This window comes from Mesocricetus auratus, unplaced genomic scaffold (genome assembly GCF_017639785.1).
Source record: "Mesocricetus auratus isolate SY011 unplaced genomic scaffold, BCM_Maur_2.0 Super-Scaffold_100707, whole genome shotgun sequence".
In the NCBI taxonomy this organism is placed as follows: domain Eukaryota; kingdom Metazoa; phylum Chordata; class Mammalia; order Rodentia; family Cricetidae; genus Mesocricetus; species Mesocricetus auratus.
Genome location: NW_024429269.1, coordinates 16526426 through 16542902, shown reverse-complemented (window position 1 = coordinate 16542902; position 16477 = coordinate 16526426). Strand labels below are relative to the sequence as shown.

The 16477-nt window shown below is 42.8% G+C and overlaps 1 long non-coding RNA gene and 1 gene segment (V, D, J or C); both read left to right on the top strand.

Moving 5' to 3' along the window:
* The first annotated feature begins 972 nt into the window (after positions 1–972).
* On the top strand, positions 973–6093 carry LOC121137863. The gene is made up of 3 exons (XR_005875132.1): positions 973–1226; positions 2076–2197; positions 5494–6093. It is a non-coding gene; the product is annotated as an uncharacterized LOC121137863 (long non-coding RNA).
* A 7140-nt stretch (positions 6094–13233) lies between these two features.
* LOC121137862 lies at positions 13234–16374 on the top strand. The segment is given in 2 exon segments: positions 13234–13586; positions 13700–16374. Coding segments are annotated over 2 exon segments (396 nt in total).
* Positions 16375–16477: the final 103 nt, after the last annotated feature.

Genomic DNA, 16477 nt, shown 5'->3' with positions numbered 1-16477 from the left:
AATTTTTATTTGCTGTGACCTAGGCACTATGTTACTCGGCTTTATCAAATAGATCAGAGTTGAACCTGATGAAGATGCTGGTTCTAGGATCCCATGTGACTCCCCAAACTGTACCAACACTCCACTGGCTCCTAGAAAGGCAGCAAGTAACAAATTGGAGATGAGCCGCAACTTCAAAATGTTTTAAAACCTTCTTTTTAGAGAAGGGAGGGAACTAGTACTCTTTTACTCTTTAAATTTGTTTGAATGTAAACACACACGCACACATACACACATGCCCCTCTCCACCGTCCTTGGCCTTATCCAGGAAAAACACAGAACTACACAATGAAACAGCTTCGATTCTCCCTGTTACAAATGATCCAAAAGCTAGAGCCTAATGGTGCCAAAAAGCAACCGGTATTGTTTACACAAGGGTTGAAGGCTAATAGTTAACGTTCTCCCATTTAATTCTAGAAACAGTAAACACCGCCTCGCGTTACAGCTCCAAACGAATAAATGTCATAAAACAGGGGAAGAAAACTCTTGGTCCAAAGCAAAATGGAAAGGTTGGGTTTTCAAGGTCTTCTGCCCTCGCGCGCCGCCCCCGGTTACCCGGCCTCGGGTTCCTGTCGCCCAGAGCTTCTGGCTTCCTTTCCCGCCTGGGCGCGCTGGAAAAACAACAGCCAGAAACTTTGGCTGGGCTTGCAGTTCAGTGAGGGGGGGGGAGCAAAAGCAAAAAAAAAAGGGGGGGGGGAGGCAGATACTCTAGTTCAGTTCCGGACCCAGCTGAACTTTCCGATTTAGGGGTGAGGGCTGGGGGAGGGGGGTCACAACTCGGTCAAGTTCAAGTGCGCATGTGTGCATGTGTGAGAGGAGTCGCTCCAGCATTTTTTGAGCGCCTACTGTGTACAGTCAGCCAGGGTGTGTGGAGCGCGCGCGCGCGCGGCCGGGGTTGGGGTCGCGCGGGCCGTGCGCACGCGTGGCCGGGGGTGTGTCCTCGCGTCTAGCTGGCTGGCTCGCCGGCGGACTGGCTGCGAGCGGTTCGTCAGTCAGTTCCATCCGGGCCGGGTTGTGGCTGCAGCCGGGTATGTGAGCGCAGTGTCCCGGAGAGGGAGGGCAGGCCGGCCAGGTGGGCGCGAAGGCGGCAGCGGCGGGAGGCGGCGCAGTGCAGGGGCCGCGCCAGTGGCGGGCAGGGCCGCGGCCGCTGCAGGGAGCCGAGCTGTCCCGGCCAGTGGCCGGCCGAGGTGAGCTGCGCGCGGGACCTTGCGGGGGCTGCAACCCAGGATTGGGGACAGCATTGGGCGGGGGGCCCAGGAGGCTGGTGCGGCCCCGGGCGGGACCGGGGCTCTTGCGTTGGTGGCCGGATAGGAGTGGCCTCTCGCTTTCTCGCGCATCGCCTTGTTTATGTTGCGGGTCTTATGGCTGGATCTTTTTCCCAACTTTGAGCAGTGGCCGGGAGTGGCCTCGCCGGCCCACACTGACCTGTTAACCTGCCCCTTTTCCGACTGGGCCATCAGCCCGGCGCTCCGCGTGCCCCTGCCTTCTCCAGATCAACAGAGAGAGGTGCTGTGGGAAGTGGCCTCGAGACACACCCTCTCTCAACCCCCTTCTTGCGGCCCCCTTCGCCGCCCCATGGCTCTAAGCCTGCTGGGCTCATCCCGGGTCCCTTCTTGGCCATAACACTGTGGGAGTGGCCGATGGGGGCCTAGAAAGGGAGTTTGTCATGGACAGACAATTCCGAGGCAGGGTTCCCTTCTTGCCTGGGAGTTAAGGCACTGCCTTCACTTTCAGGCCCACTTGGAGGTCTACCTGCCAGCAATCCAGCACGAGCCCTGTTTTCCATCCCTCCCTTTCCTGTGGTTTTGGAGGACTTCCACCAGGCATGGGTTTCCATGATGCCAGGCCATGGCACAGGGACTGTCTACAGCCCTTCACTGCTTTCTTGACTCTCCCTGAATAGAAGGGTGTAAAGTGGGGCAGTTGGTTTCAAAGTGGGCAATCAACAGGTCTTGTAGCTTGGGGACACCCTCCTAAGGGGGTGTGTAAATAGAGGTTCTTGCTTTGGAAGAATGAAACAGAAGGACATTGGTTAGCCTACAGGTACCTCCGAGAACCTACTCTGTTCTCTTTCTACTGCCAAGACTTCTGGGCGATGCCTACAGGCACGTGAAAAGTCGAAAGCCCCAGGAAGCTACAAGAGAAAGGATTTAAGAGCGTAAGTTTAAATTAATGTGCTATAGTCGCAAAGTTAATATAAACGTTGGGGCACAGGGAGCATGGCAGTTAAAGGTGGGGAAGGGCCCTTGGCACACATTTTAAATAATTTCCATCTGTAGACAATTCCCTGGCAAGATTCAGAAGTCAGAAGGAAGCGTTCACAGGTGGCAAGCTTGTTAAAGGATGTCCAGTGGCCTGGTTGTTCCCGTGAGTAAGGCAACAGAAGATGCACAAATAATTCTCTCCAGGGTTTATAATCTCTTGGAGGATACAGAAAGACTTGAGCATGTGAAATAAGATTCCAGATGGGGCACAGTTAGTTGTCGAAATGCCAGGTACAGAAATGGGTGCTGTTGGAGGTCAGGGGGACGGCGCTATGTACAGGGATTGCTAAGCATGTGTTATGTCCTTGCATGACGAGACTCTAGAGATGGGACATAATAAATGTGGGGAATGAATATGGGTTTCTCTAGAGACTAGGAGATGGCCTTGGCCCTCTTGGAATGTTTCCTGAACAGTAAGAGATAAAGATAGAGAGGAACAATAACTGAGATTGTGAAAGTCCTAGAAAGTCAGACCAAGGCATTAGACTTTTATCCTGGGTGTACTGGGGAGACATTAGGCCAGGGGGTGATGTAACTAGGGTATTTGTAGAGATTTTTGAATTTGATGTTAGGAGGCAGACCAGTGAGTAGCCTGTTGCACTTTTGGAGTGCTGTGGGTTTGGACTTGGTTTTATTGGAAGACTTTACTGTTGAAATATTCTGTTGACAGGGGCAGGGTGGAGAGATGTGAATAGGAATTCATTCCTGGAGGAAGCTGATTACACACCAGGGCCTTGAAGTTATCTGTGAGAATCATTTTCAGAGTGGACATTGCTTAGACTACAACTACGCTAAGTGACTGATTGTGTGTGCAGGGAAATACCAGACACTGTCTTCCATTTGTCGTTTTTGTCTTGTCTATACAGAAGTGAAAATTACTCTTCAGGCTTTGTCCTGAGCTTTGCCTTCAATACCGAGTCTTTCATACTGATTTTTCTATAAATGCTTCTTTTGGTGCTAAGTGTACTGATCAGAGTTCATCATAAAATTTAAATAGTTCTATTTAGGAAAGAATCTGATGCATTGTTAGACAATAAATGAATTCCCCAGAACCATGGAAGCCCAGAAATCTGAAATAATTATCTCAGTTCTTGCCACCACTAAAAGTAAAACAGGAGAAGGAATGGGAGATCATTGGTGTTTTTCCAAAGAATCCTTCACAGTTATAAAATATTATCTTTTTTGGTCATCCCAGATTCTTCAAATCTGCTTGAGAATTTGTGGTATGATTCCTTCAGCATTTTTCATTACTACAGGTTGCTTTCACAGTGGTTTATATGATTTTACTACTAGAAGATAAACGATAAATACTTTTAGCCTCACATAGCAGTGCCCTGATGAAAACACAGACAAATGTCACAGTGCCTCCAGTATGGAATTGTAGTTCCTTCTCTCTGTACCAATTTCCAGAGTACTAGCCCAATTTTCATTATTCCCAACAGTCAATGAAGGTTACTTTCCCCACACAACCAACCCTAGCCTTTGTTGTCAGTTGTTTTATTGATGTTAGATATTCTAGCTGGGGTGAAATCTCAAAGTTATTTCATTTTGCATTTCCCCAATTGCTAAGGATGATGAACAATTTTTAGACATCTGTTAGCTATCATTATTCTTTGTTTGAGAACTCCCATCTAGACGGTCTTGTCTTCTGACTATCTGCATTTTCTTCACCAGTAAATGATTGAGTGAAAGGGGCTGGTTTAGAGAGACTTGGAAATGGCCTGAAGTCAGCTTTATTGGTAGTGTCTGTCCACTAGTGGGCACTGCATGAGTCCTGGAAATTACTTTTCTTAAGGTGCCTGGACGTTTGAAGATCTGAGAAGAGACATAGGGCACAGGGCAATCAACTCACAAAGCAAGGAGTAGGGATGTGGTGTGGAGATCACCTGGATCATTAGCTCTCAATCATTCTGCAGAAGACATAGATATCTAGAGTCTGTTCCCTGGATTCCATGTGTCTATCCATCTATTTTAATAACAGTTCTCTGAACAAAATAGAATCTCACTGGGCATTATGAGGACACTCAAGAAAAAGCATCTCCACTGTACCTAAATTCAAAGAAATAGAAATTACTCAAATCCTTTATATCATATATAATATATAAGTGTAATACACACACCCACACACATATATTCTGAACTAGAAAGAAGAGGAAGAACTACTTGGGAAGAAAAAACTGGGAGCTATAGTATATGAAAGAATACAAGGGCAGGGGCCTCGCTGAACTGGAGCAGGATTTCATGGCCTGATGTGAACCAGCTGTGGTTTCCTGCACAGCACATTGGGAAAGAGAGCTGGGCAGAACTCAAAAGACAGAAAATAAATCAGGGTGGAAACGGGTGGGGCATGTCTTGTTTTCTTATAACCTACAACTGGGTTTGGAACATTTTCTATGTAGTTGATGGCCTTAAATCCAAGACATTCTTTTCATTGTATACAGAGCATTGCATGCTGATTAGTCAAATATTGTAATTTAAGAGTCCTGCCAGGTATTTCTTGTTGAAGTGTGGGCGCTTGCACAGCAGTAAATACTCAACACAGAATGAAACCAGTGGTGTTATTGTATCATACTGCTTAGATTGAGCATTTTTTTGTTTTCCTGGTCTTTTGTTTCTGTTTATATGTTTTGTCTTTTCATGAGTGTTTTGTGTGAGAGTATATTCTTTTTATTTTCTAAAGCATTCTTTATTGTGGTTTTGTTTGTTTGCCCTTTTGTTTGACTTAGAGAGAGAGAAAATAGAAATACAGTGTCTTGGGGTCTCCATCATTATCCTCCACAGTTAGGGAGCTGTTGCCACGCAGAGTATTGAGGTCGAATTTCGTGTGACTTCTACTTCAGACAAATGAGGAAGTTGGGTGGTTCAGAGAGAACCTGTTGTGTGTAAGCACAAGCGTGTCTGGCCACAAGACTTGACACCCTCACAGGTGGAGAGAAGACATCCTAGCAACTGCACAGGGGCCGTGGAGAGGAAGCTGGGAGCTGTGCTGGGGATTCTGTGGGTGCAGATTGGCTGTGAGTTGTGCTCTCCTAAATTGCTTTAGGGATTCTTCAGAGAGGTCAGTGGTGGAGGGGGAAGGAGACAACCTAGAGCTTCTGTGCAGTCACCCTTATGGTGTCTCCTGGGATATTTGACAGGTGTGGGTGGAAAGCCCTCACTCGTTCTGGCTTGGTTTTCTGTTTCCAAGCAGGGGTGAGAGGAGTTGAGGTGGAGCAGAATCCTTCAGCCCTGAGTCTCCGTGAGGGAACCAGTTCTACGTTCACATGCAATTCTTCTACAACCATGAAGACTGTGCAGTGGTTCCAGCCGAATCCCAAGGGGCAGCCTCATCAGTCTTTTCTTCCCGACTCCAGGAACAAAGAGAATGGGAGGTTAACTGCAACATTCAATTCTAAGAAGCGCTACAGCACCCTGCTCATCAGGGATGCTCAGCTGTAGGACTCAGGCACCTATCTCTGTACTGCTGAAGCAAAGTGCTCCCAGCAAGCCTGAGGCCTGGCCCCAAACTGCAGCTGGGTGTGCAGCAATGTTTGTGAGGAAGCACAATAATATCACAGCAGAAGTTCACTCTTAAGCTGATGTGATACTGACTTGTAGAAGGATAAAAGCTCAGAAGCATCAGCCACATGACTAAAATCTACACTTTATTTTATCAAATGACAAACTAGAGAGATATATTCGTTATTTAAATTACAGTAAATCTAGCAATTGTTTCTACCAAAATATTTACTTATCTGCAATGTAATACACATGCCAAACTTCTCATTAAAGCACTTCTTTCCAAAGAAAACCTGAAAATCTCCTTAATGTTATCCAATTCAGATAATTCAATATACAATAATTAACTATGATCCAAACAACTGCTGTTTACCAAGGGTTGGCAGATTATTTTCCACAGCTGAAAAGCTCTGGCATGCCACTTGTCTGTGTAAGAACTGGAAAGCAGCCACACACATTCATTCATGAATTGTCTGTCCATTGTGTTTTCACTGTGAAACAGCAGCAGAGTGGTTAACCAGCAACTGGATGAGCTAAAACATTTACTTTCTAGAGCATCACAAATTAAATCACCCATTGTGATTCATTCTCAGCTCCATCCCCATTGCAACTACACTTGTTTCAAATATAGATTATCTTAGCTTACCAAATAATAAACAACTCCAAATTGTCTTTAAGACAAGATCTATGTGAGCATGGTTAGAAGTGGTGACACAAGTGACAGCTACTACAATAAGAATCACTAATTCAGTCATCTAGAGGGTTCACAATTAGCAACCATCATAATCCTAGACTCTTGATAGTGTGTGGTGAGGAATCAGGTGAGATTGGAATATGGTAATTAGGCACAGAAAGAGGGGACTCTGAAAAGTCTTTCAAACTGATCTTGATAGATCTTTTTCCTAATCTCATTCCTGATTAATTGAAAGTATTTGTTTAATAAAGAAATGAGCTTGAAGACTCTAGATAGTAGTTTTAGAAGTTTTCTAGAAGGAAAAATGATGTTTTTAAACATCAATATAGATGTTATTTTCTGTTGTAAATCATTAAAATAGAAATAACAATTTAGAATATATCGAAATACAAAACATGAAAGAGTTTTTGGAATTGAGAAAAGCACTTTCCATTCTTCTGCACTTGCATGGACAGCCATCATGACTGGGTCATCCTCTTCATCCCAGGCTTTTAGAAGGTCTCTGAGCTCTGACACTTGAATCGCCAATGACTGCTCTCTTTTAAAATCTGGTCCACAGTGGTATCTGACTGATGCACAATAGCTTTCATCATGTTATAGTCATCAGTCATCTTCTCCATGTCCTGTACTGTGGGGACACCAGACCTTGAGCAGAAACCCACTTCCCCTTCGGCCTGGGAGCAGGTAGCTGTGAGATAATGTTTACTGAAAACATGTTTACTGAAAACAATTCAGTGCCATAAAGCTCTTGTTAGGGCTCCCATAAGGGCTCGCTCACTGAAACACCATGACTTTGATCCCCCCTATGGCTAGATGTTCCTTATTGCTTCCTGCTTTGTCTCCCCGATTCTGGGGCTGGAGATTAAACCACCAGCCAGGAGGGTGAGAAGTCTGGGAGAGCTGTGAGAGGTGTGTGAGAGCTAGGTTGGAGAATTATATGTAGATGGATGGCAGAAGTCCTTAAAAAGGGAAGCGTTTTTTCTTGGGGAGTTCTCCTAAGCCAACTTGGGGAGCATAAAGTTTTCTTAACACAAACGACCAGTCTCTGTGTCATCTATCCCTACCACCTCGCTACATTCTTGGATGCAGGCTGCGCAGGCAGATGCGACACTGTACTGACTGTTATAGATTTTATTCTCAATTCTTGGTTCTCACCTCTAATTTTCTCATCAGCTTCCATCAAGGCCTGAATTCCATCCAGATGCTGACCAATTTCACAGTATTTATTCATTTATTTATTTACTTATTTATTTACAGACAACTGTGATAGGTTATCATTATCTTCTCAGACTGATCAACATGATTCTTTCTGTGAATCTGTTTGTTTCTGGTCCTCAGTAATGCCCAAAGCTGTTCATTCTCTCTTCTTAATTTGTTGTTTCCATTTTCATTCTCTCCATTTCAAACAGCCAATTGTTCATTACATTTCTTCTTTATCCAACTTTTTCCACACTCTTTAGCTGTCTTTTTTCAAGTTGGTGAACTTTATCCCATAAACTGAGTATCACATCTGCTTGCAGACTGCGGAGCCATCTCAGTTCATTTTTCAGTCTCCTTCCTTATATCTTTAGTAGATTTTCAAAATTTCCTTGTCCTACTCCAGGCTGTTCACCTTCTTGAAAGCCAGCTCTGCTTCCTGAGCTGTCACCTCCATCAGTGACAGAGTAATTCTGATAGATGTCACATTTTCTTCATCCTCATCTTCCACCTTTACCTTCACTGAGGTGATAATGAATTACCTGACAATTCTTCTTTCTGTGACCAGTCATCTGGATAAATGTAGACTACTCCCTTATAGTTTCTACTGGGTGAACTCTTGAATTCTTTCACTGTCTTTCTCTCCTAGACCATGCCTTGTAACCAGTCATTGTTCATTCCCAACAGCAGCCACCACTCCTGGTTCAGCCATGGCCAACCTCTTCCTAGAGCCATCCTTACACACTCAGGCTTCCACCAACTCTTATTGCAAAAGCCAAAGCACAGTGGCTGCTAGGTGATGCAAGCCTGATATTTTTATATAAATTACAGAAACTACTTTTCAATTAATAATTTTACCGTGGTATTAATTATGTTGTATTTTATAGTAAACTAGGCCACTTTTTCTACATTCAGAGAGAGAAAAGCTTTCTGTTTTACATCAGGTCCAACAAACTTAATTATAGTTGGAAGTTTTAATCTGTCTTGTCTGGTCCCATTATACTGGTTTCTCTCCTGCCCACTGGTCCCTGCAGCTGCTTATTAAATAATCATTTTGAGGATTAATTATACTTGCTCGGTCAATGGCTCAGTCATATTACTGACTAGCTCTCACAATTAAATTAACCCATTTCTGTTACTCTATAATTTACCCCAAGCTTCTGTTTCCTGTGGCTACATGGTGTCACCTTGACTCCACCTTCAGTGTTTCATATCTTTCGGTGGATTTCCCTCCTGCTCTATTCTACTTGACCATAGGCCAAAGCAGCTTTATTCATTAACCAATAAAAGCATCACACATTTGCAGTGTACACTTCATCACTACTTCTATTGAGAATTTTAGCCTTCTGGGTACCTGCAGTAAGCCATCAAGATGGGGCTGTCAGTGTGACTTTTATTTCATATGTTAGCAAACTCTACCATTTTCAGATAGTCCAAGTTGCCAGGAGTAAGTTTCTTACAAGAAAGCTGTTTTAGATGTAATGATAAAACAGCTCATCCTAAAGGAGCACCCTGCATACAACTGCTTCAGCTATCCAGTCCACCACCGTAACACTCTATGTATGGCCACTATATTTAGAAAAGCTCAATTTATTTTATTTCGTTTGACTATAAATTTAATCTCCACATGAATTGCTATCAATTTATATTATAGGAGGTATGCAAACCAGATGGGATCATATCTATTTTTTCAGGCACCTTTCAGAGAAATGGCAGGCATGTTAGATGCCCAAGAATGCATTCTGGTCTTAGATTTCCATACTATGAGACAGTTTCTCCCCAGTCTTTTGTCACTCTATGCCTGACTCTGCTCGCTTTAGGTATTTTCTGTGTTCAGTAGCATAAGAGAATTCAAGGTAGAAAAGTTCATAGAAGTCCCTCATCTAATTCCATCACAAGGCAACAACAATGTTCAAAATTCCATTAAAAATTGATTAGATGAGGAATTTGGGAGATGGATCAGTGGTTAAGAACACTGGCTGCTCTTCTAGAGGATATGGATTCAATTCCAAGCACCCACATGATAGCTCACAACTATCTGTGACTCTGGTTCCAGGGATCCAACACCAACATACAGCATTCATGCAGGCACAAACACCAATGCACATGAAATGAAAATAATTTAAAAACAAATAGATGGCAAATGAACATGAATAGAAGGACACCCTGCTTCCACATTTCCTCCTTAGCATTTTGTCCCATCTTATTCCTGCAGCAGCAGTCACCTCATGAAAAATCAACCATTTTAAGCTCTGCATGTTGGACGTGGAAAGGACACGACCCATTCAGTATAAGAAACAAAGCTCCAAACCTAGACAACATTGAGGAAGAAAGACTCAGGCTGATCCATTGCTATTCTCTTCTTTTCTGGTTGAAAATAGAGTTGGGGCTGGAGATGGTTCAGAAGTTATTAGCATTAGCTTCTTTTCCAGAGTTCCTGAGTTCAATTTCCAGCAAACACATGATGTATAACCATCTATAATGAGATCTGTGTCCTTTTCTATCGTGCAGGCATACATGCAGGCAGAACACTGTCTACAGGGTTTTTTCTGTGTAATATATTGTGATCACTGCTTCACTTCCCATATATCCTAGATTGTGCCCACATCCACTCCTATCTAACTTAACATACCTCCATCTTTTCAAAAAACAAAAAAGTGAGTAAACCAACAAACCAGAATTGAATGAAGAAACAGAATATAAAAAGAATGAGAAGCACATGTAAATACACCCAAGCACACATGCATATGCATACACAAAAATTAATAAAAACACAAAATTAGAAATCATAACATATAAGCAAGCAGCTAATATATTAAATAATTTCCAGATTAAAAATTATGAGATTAAAAAAATCTCTAAAAATAAAATTGAGTTCATTTGAGTTGACCATCTATAGTTGGGTATGAGGCTGGTCCTTTTTTTTTTTTGGTTTTACGAGACAGGGTTTCTCTGTATTGTTTTGGAGGCTGGGAGGCTGTCGGTCCAGCCCGGCCTCGAACTCACAGAGATCCGCCTGCCTCTGCCTCCTGAGTGCTGGGATTAAAGGCATGCACCACCACCGCCCGGCTGAGGCTGGTTCTTAAGTGTGGTTTGTATACCAGTGAAATGCTGTTGGCAAAAACTAAGTTTTCCTTCAGGAGAGGTTTTTCAATTGAATGTGGCATCTAGGTTAGGAATGAGGGATCATGTTCACGTCAGCTCTCAGCACTGGGATTCCATCTGTATAGGACCTGTACAGGCCATGAGCTTGTTGTCACCACCTCTATGAGTTCATATGTGATCCAGTCTTATTGTGTCTGGAGGACATTATTTCCTTACTGCCTCCATCCCCACTGGCTTGGATAATCTTTCTGTTTTCTCTTCTGCAAAATTCTGTAAACCCCGAGTGGAGAAGTTTGATGGGGACATTCCATTTAGGACTGGGAGTTCAGATGGGAGTTCAGATTAATCCTCAGTGAATGCAGGAGGAGTGAGAGGATAGGACTCTGCAAGTTGTCTATTACAGGAGATGGTACCAGGGGAGCTGTAATGGAGGACAAGACGGTCAGTGAAGATGACCTACCTACTTTCCCAGGTTATACGCTCACTGAGTTACCAGTTAGACAGTGTAATTTTTCACAGTTGAGACAAAGGAAAGCAAATGGGTAAGAAATGTGGTGGTGTGGTGCTGGGAGGGTCCACAGGAAGGAGGAAAGTTGGGTTTTTTTGCAAGGTTTGACAGACTTTCCAGAGATTCTACCACTGCTGTTCTATCAGTAATTCAGTCTAGATGCTGTGGGAGTGAGTGACATGGATGGTGCCATCCTCAGGATCAAATGACTTTTGAAAGCTTTCCTAACAGTAGTTCCTATGTGTATTTGTGACTCTGGAAAGTAAGATACATGCAGAGAAACGTCATATCTGTATTGTCAGCACGTGCTCACTGTAATGGAAGGAACATTGTCATCTTGAAACCAAAGCCCACAAGAGACAGAAAAAGCTGTTACTAGGATACCATAGCTCTCAAGGACAAACGCTGGTCTAAGTATCTGTCTCCAAGCCATTTCCTCAGTTCTGAGTGGATGACTCTAGAGGTTGCATTGTTACTGACAAAGAAAAACTCCCTGGTAGCTTTAACTGACCTAATAGACGTCATGATCTATACTGGATCTTAATTTAATTGTGAAGAACGATAAAGACATATGTACCAATTTTATTCATGTTTCTATGGCTGCAGCTGGATGGTGACTTAAGATTTTAGGAACATAGAATTCTCAGTGGGCATTTCTGAGATATCTAGGATAAACTCTTTTAAATTCAGATTTTCTCTAGTTACTGTGTAAAAAAGGAATCCTGGGTAGTGATGACCTAACAATTCTACTTTTTTCTCTATCATTCTTCATAGGGACGAGCCAAGGAGAGCAGGTCGAGTAGCATCCTTCCACCCTGAGAGTCCAGGAGGGAGCCAGTGCTGCCGACAACTGCACTTACACAGACAGTGCCTCATCATAGTTTCCTTGGTATAAACAAGGACCCGGAGAGCATCCTAAGCTCATTATTGACATTCGGTCAACTATGGAGGGAAAGCAGGACCAAAGACTGACAGTTTTACAGGATAAGAAATCCAAACACTTCTCCCTGCACATCAGAGACACCCAGCCTGGGGACTCTGCCATGTACTTGTGTGCTGCAAGTGCACACTGCTCCCCAGGCACCTGCAGCCTGTCCTCAAACCTGTCACGGGGCCTGGAGCCCCATCCACATCCTGTGTCACAGACCTTCCTGTGAAACATTTGTCAGTTGTTAGTTTTCAAAGGCCAACTTTAGTGTAGACATTAAAGACACAAAAAAGAAAGTTAGCTTCAACTCACTCCAAACATTTAAGTGAATTTTCTCCTGTTTTTTTAAAAAATTATTCTAAAACTTGAAACACAATTTTGTCATTTCCTGTCCATGGTGCAGCACTGTACGTCAGGGAAGGTGAGGCTGTAGCACACTCACCCTCAGATGGAACATCTCCATCACACAATCTCCTCCCAAGGTCACTGAGGAAGAGGAGCAGAAAGGATGGCAGAACCAGAGGCAGGGGATGAGAACAAGGAGACAGCATTTTCTGAACACAGCAGGACAGCTGCACACATGAACTCCCAGAGGTCTACAACATACATAAGACTTGTAAATGATCAGGCCAGACACAATTCCAGCAAGCAGAGGGAAGGTAGGTATTCCCACCCTTAGACAAGGAGCTATGGGCTGTTGGTAGCTTTTGGGAGGATTCGTGTTCTTTATTGGTGTAGCCCTTGGTGCATAGACTACCCTCCACTGAAGGCCACACATCCAAGAATATATGGGCTGTGAAGACCTTGATGTGTTAATTTTAAAGGAGCAGGGCAACTAGATTGGTAGGGAAGAGTGAATGGATCTGGCAGGAGTTTAGGTGGCAGGTGTATATAGTCAAATTCATTGCATAACATTCCCTAAGAACTAATAAAATGAAAAACGTATTAAAATTTCATGAGGTATTTATATATCACACTAAATACCATAGGATACATACAGTTCAGTAACGCTGGTGATTGTAGACATCCACTGTGGACATGAGACCTGCATCCTTTGGGTGAAGTTTAAAGTTTATTCACAATGTGTTGTGCAAACATCTGTGGTGCCATTTAAAGGGAAACCAGCAGAGGGCGCTAACTCTTCAGATGTGGTTAATGTCTCATCAGGTGGTGGCTTCACATGACTGACTGTCACTGTGCAGAAGGAGGTCTTTGTTTATGAGTGAGGAGTTTCAGGAAGGTCCTGAGGAGACTTGTCCTGTGAGTGTGGTGAACTCAAGAACCAAGTGTCATTGTCTTCTGTGAACATGCTGCCTGTCACCTGCCCAGTTCTGCTGCTCCTCTTGATGCTCGGTGAGTTACATTTACCTGAGTGCTGATTACGTCATCTTCTCATAGCTGTGGGAGTCTTTACATTCTTCCTCATGTAGCAATGTGAGTCCTCCACATTCATTATTTGTGTTCAGGAAAGGTCAGTGGAGATTCAGTGACGCAGACAGAAGGCCTGGTTACTGTCACAGAGGGGTCGCCTTTGACGCTGAACTGCACCTATCAGACTACTGATTCAGCTCCTACAGTTTTTTGGTACGTGCAATACCTCAACAAAGCCCCTCAGCTGCTCCTGAAGATCTTTACAGACAACCAGAAGACAGAGCAGCAAGGGTTCCACACCACTCTCCATAAGAGCAGCAGCTCCTTCCCCCTGCAGAAGTCCTCAGTGCAGCTGTCAGACTCTGCCCTGTACTACTGTGCTCTGAGTGACACAGTGAGGGAGATGCAGGGGAAGCTGCACAGAAACCAAGGTGCAGGAGGCTGAGGGGAGGGGCCCTGTGAGGGAATGCTGTGTGACTCTCTCAGCGGGTTTATGTATCATTCTGAAAAACAGCAACAAAACTCAGGTCAATTCTTAGAATCCCAGGAATCTGTTGATTTTCTGACAGGATAGGATGGAAGTCATTGCCAGCGACAACACAGCCTGCCTCCACAGTGACACACTTCCTCCAACATGACCACATCTACTCCAACAAGGCCACAACTCCTAGTTAGTGCCACTCCTTGTGAGATTATATTGGCCAGTTTCACTCAAATTGACACAACGGCTGATATCTACTTATAAATGAGTACATACGTTGTTTGTGTTTCTTGGTCTGGGTTACCTCACTCAGGATTATCTTTTCTAGGTCCATCTACACCTTCAGCAGCCATCAAATTATGATAGGTATAGTGGAGCCTACATTGTTTAGAGCAGGGAATAATGTGCATAACTCCACCTAAGTCAGAAATATGACTGGCATTGTCTCAAGTAAGTTTCATGTATGTAACCACATATGCTATGAATTTATAGGTTGCTTTTCTCCAAAATGTAGAATTCCACAGCAGACATTCTCATCCTCTGGCGCTTATATTCTCTCTACCTCCTCTTGTTTAATTTTCAGCAGGAGGTGTTGATAAAGATGTCCTATTTAAGATTAGACACTCACAGTTTCTATCTCAGTTCATTGACTAGAAATGAATTTCTGCATTGAATACTGTCTACTACAAAAACAGGCTTCTTTCACCAAGGCTGACATCATCAATGGTCTGTGTGTATAAATATGACCATTTTATCCTAGTTTGTGTCCCTGTTCTGTAATAGAATACTAAATCAAAAGTCCAATTAGCAATGAAAGGGTTTATTCCATTTTCCCCCCTGTCTAGTCCGTTACTGAGGGAATCTAAGGTAGGAAGTCAAGATAGGAATCTAGAGGCAGGGATTAAGGCAGAGATCATGGAGAACTAGCACTTATTGCCCTGATTCAGCTTACTTTCTTATACACACAGTGACCACCTGTCCAAGGGAGTCACAACCTACAAAGGACTGTGTCAGCTCACATAAATCACTAATCAAGAAAACGCTCCACAGATATGTCTAGAGGCCAGTATGATTAAAAGGATTACTCAGTTGAGTTTCTTCTTCACAAGTGTCTTTACTCATGTCAAGTTGGACACATGTCAATTTGACACATAACCAGATCACTATTAAAGTATAACTTTTCCTATCTTGTTGACTCCTAGGAAGTTATCTTAATATCACAATATAAAATATCAGAAAACTTTAAAATTTCCACTATTTAAAAAATTCAGACTTTAAAAGTTCCAGGTCCCTCAGAGTATCAAAATTCTCTTAATGATGGATTCTTATACAATTAAAGAAGTTAAAAAAACTTGAAAAAGCATGAAACAGTTACAATCAGATCAAAGCTAAAACTCAACCCATTAGAGTGAATAAGTCATTGTCTGATGTTTGGAACTCACTCATGATTTTCTACACTTCAAAGGGCTTGGACATCTCTACTTCTACAGGTTTTCCATCCACAGCACACACAGATTTTCTTGTTTTCTTAAGCTGATTCCTCTGTCCTCAGTGGTTGTCCCATGGTCCTCTTATTTCAATATGTTTGAGTCCCCAATGTTATTGGTGTTGACCATTAATTAATGGCCTCTCCTGCTTCTCTCCATGACTCCCCTTATCCTAGAATCTCCACTGAGACTATGTCTACTTTTAAATCATTATCATTCTGTTTTAATCATTATGGTTTTGTTGCATATTTTGAAATCCATAATGGTGATTCCTCCCTCAGCATTCTTGTTATTTAGGTGTGATTTGGTCTCCTTTGGTCCTTTCTTGCTCCATTTACATTTTTAGGGTTTTTCCTTGTATGTCTATGAAAACTAGTCTTGAAATTTTGTTCATGTATCACATGAATCAATTTTGTAAAAAATGGGCATTCTATCAAAAAAGCATTCTGTGGCTACAATGCAACCACAATATAAATTCCTGGTATATTCTTAAAGTGGTTTCACTTCCTTCTCTAACAGCATTAGTGTTTTAAGTATTTGCATTGGACTATTTGATGAATTTTTAATTGTTTTGGTAAGCATGAGAAAGGAATAGTTTTATTCTACTACATACAGATCTCTATTTTGCCAGCTCCATTTGCTGAAAGTGTCTATTCACCATTGTATTTGCTGTAGTTGTATTGATTTCTGAGTCCTCAAGTATAATTCCATCCGACTATGTGTCTCTTTCATTACAGGAAAATGCTGTTGGCTCCCATGTTGCTATTCTTTAATTAATAAAAAAGTGTGGTATCTCTTGCTTTACCATTTCAACTTAGGATTAGCTTCAACTATTCTGGCTATTTTGTGATTTCAGTGTTATTACTGATTTTATATCCCTGTGAATCATACTACTAGTATTTTCA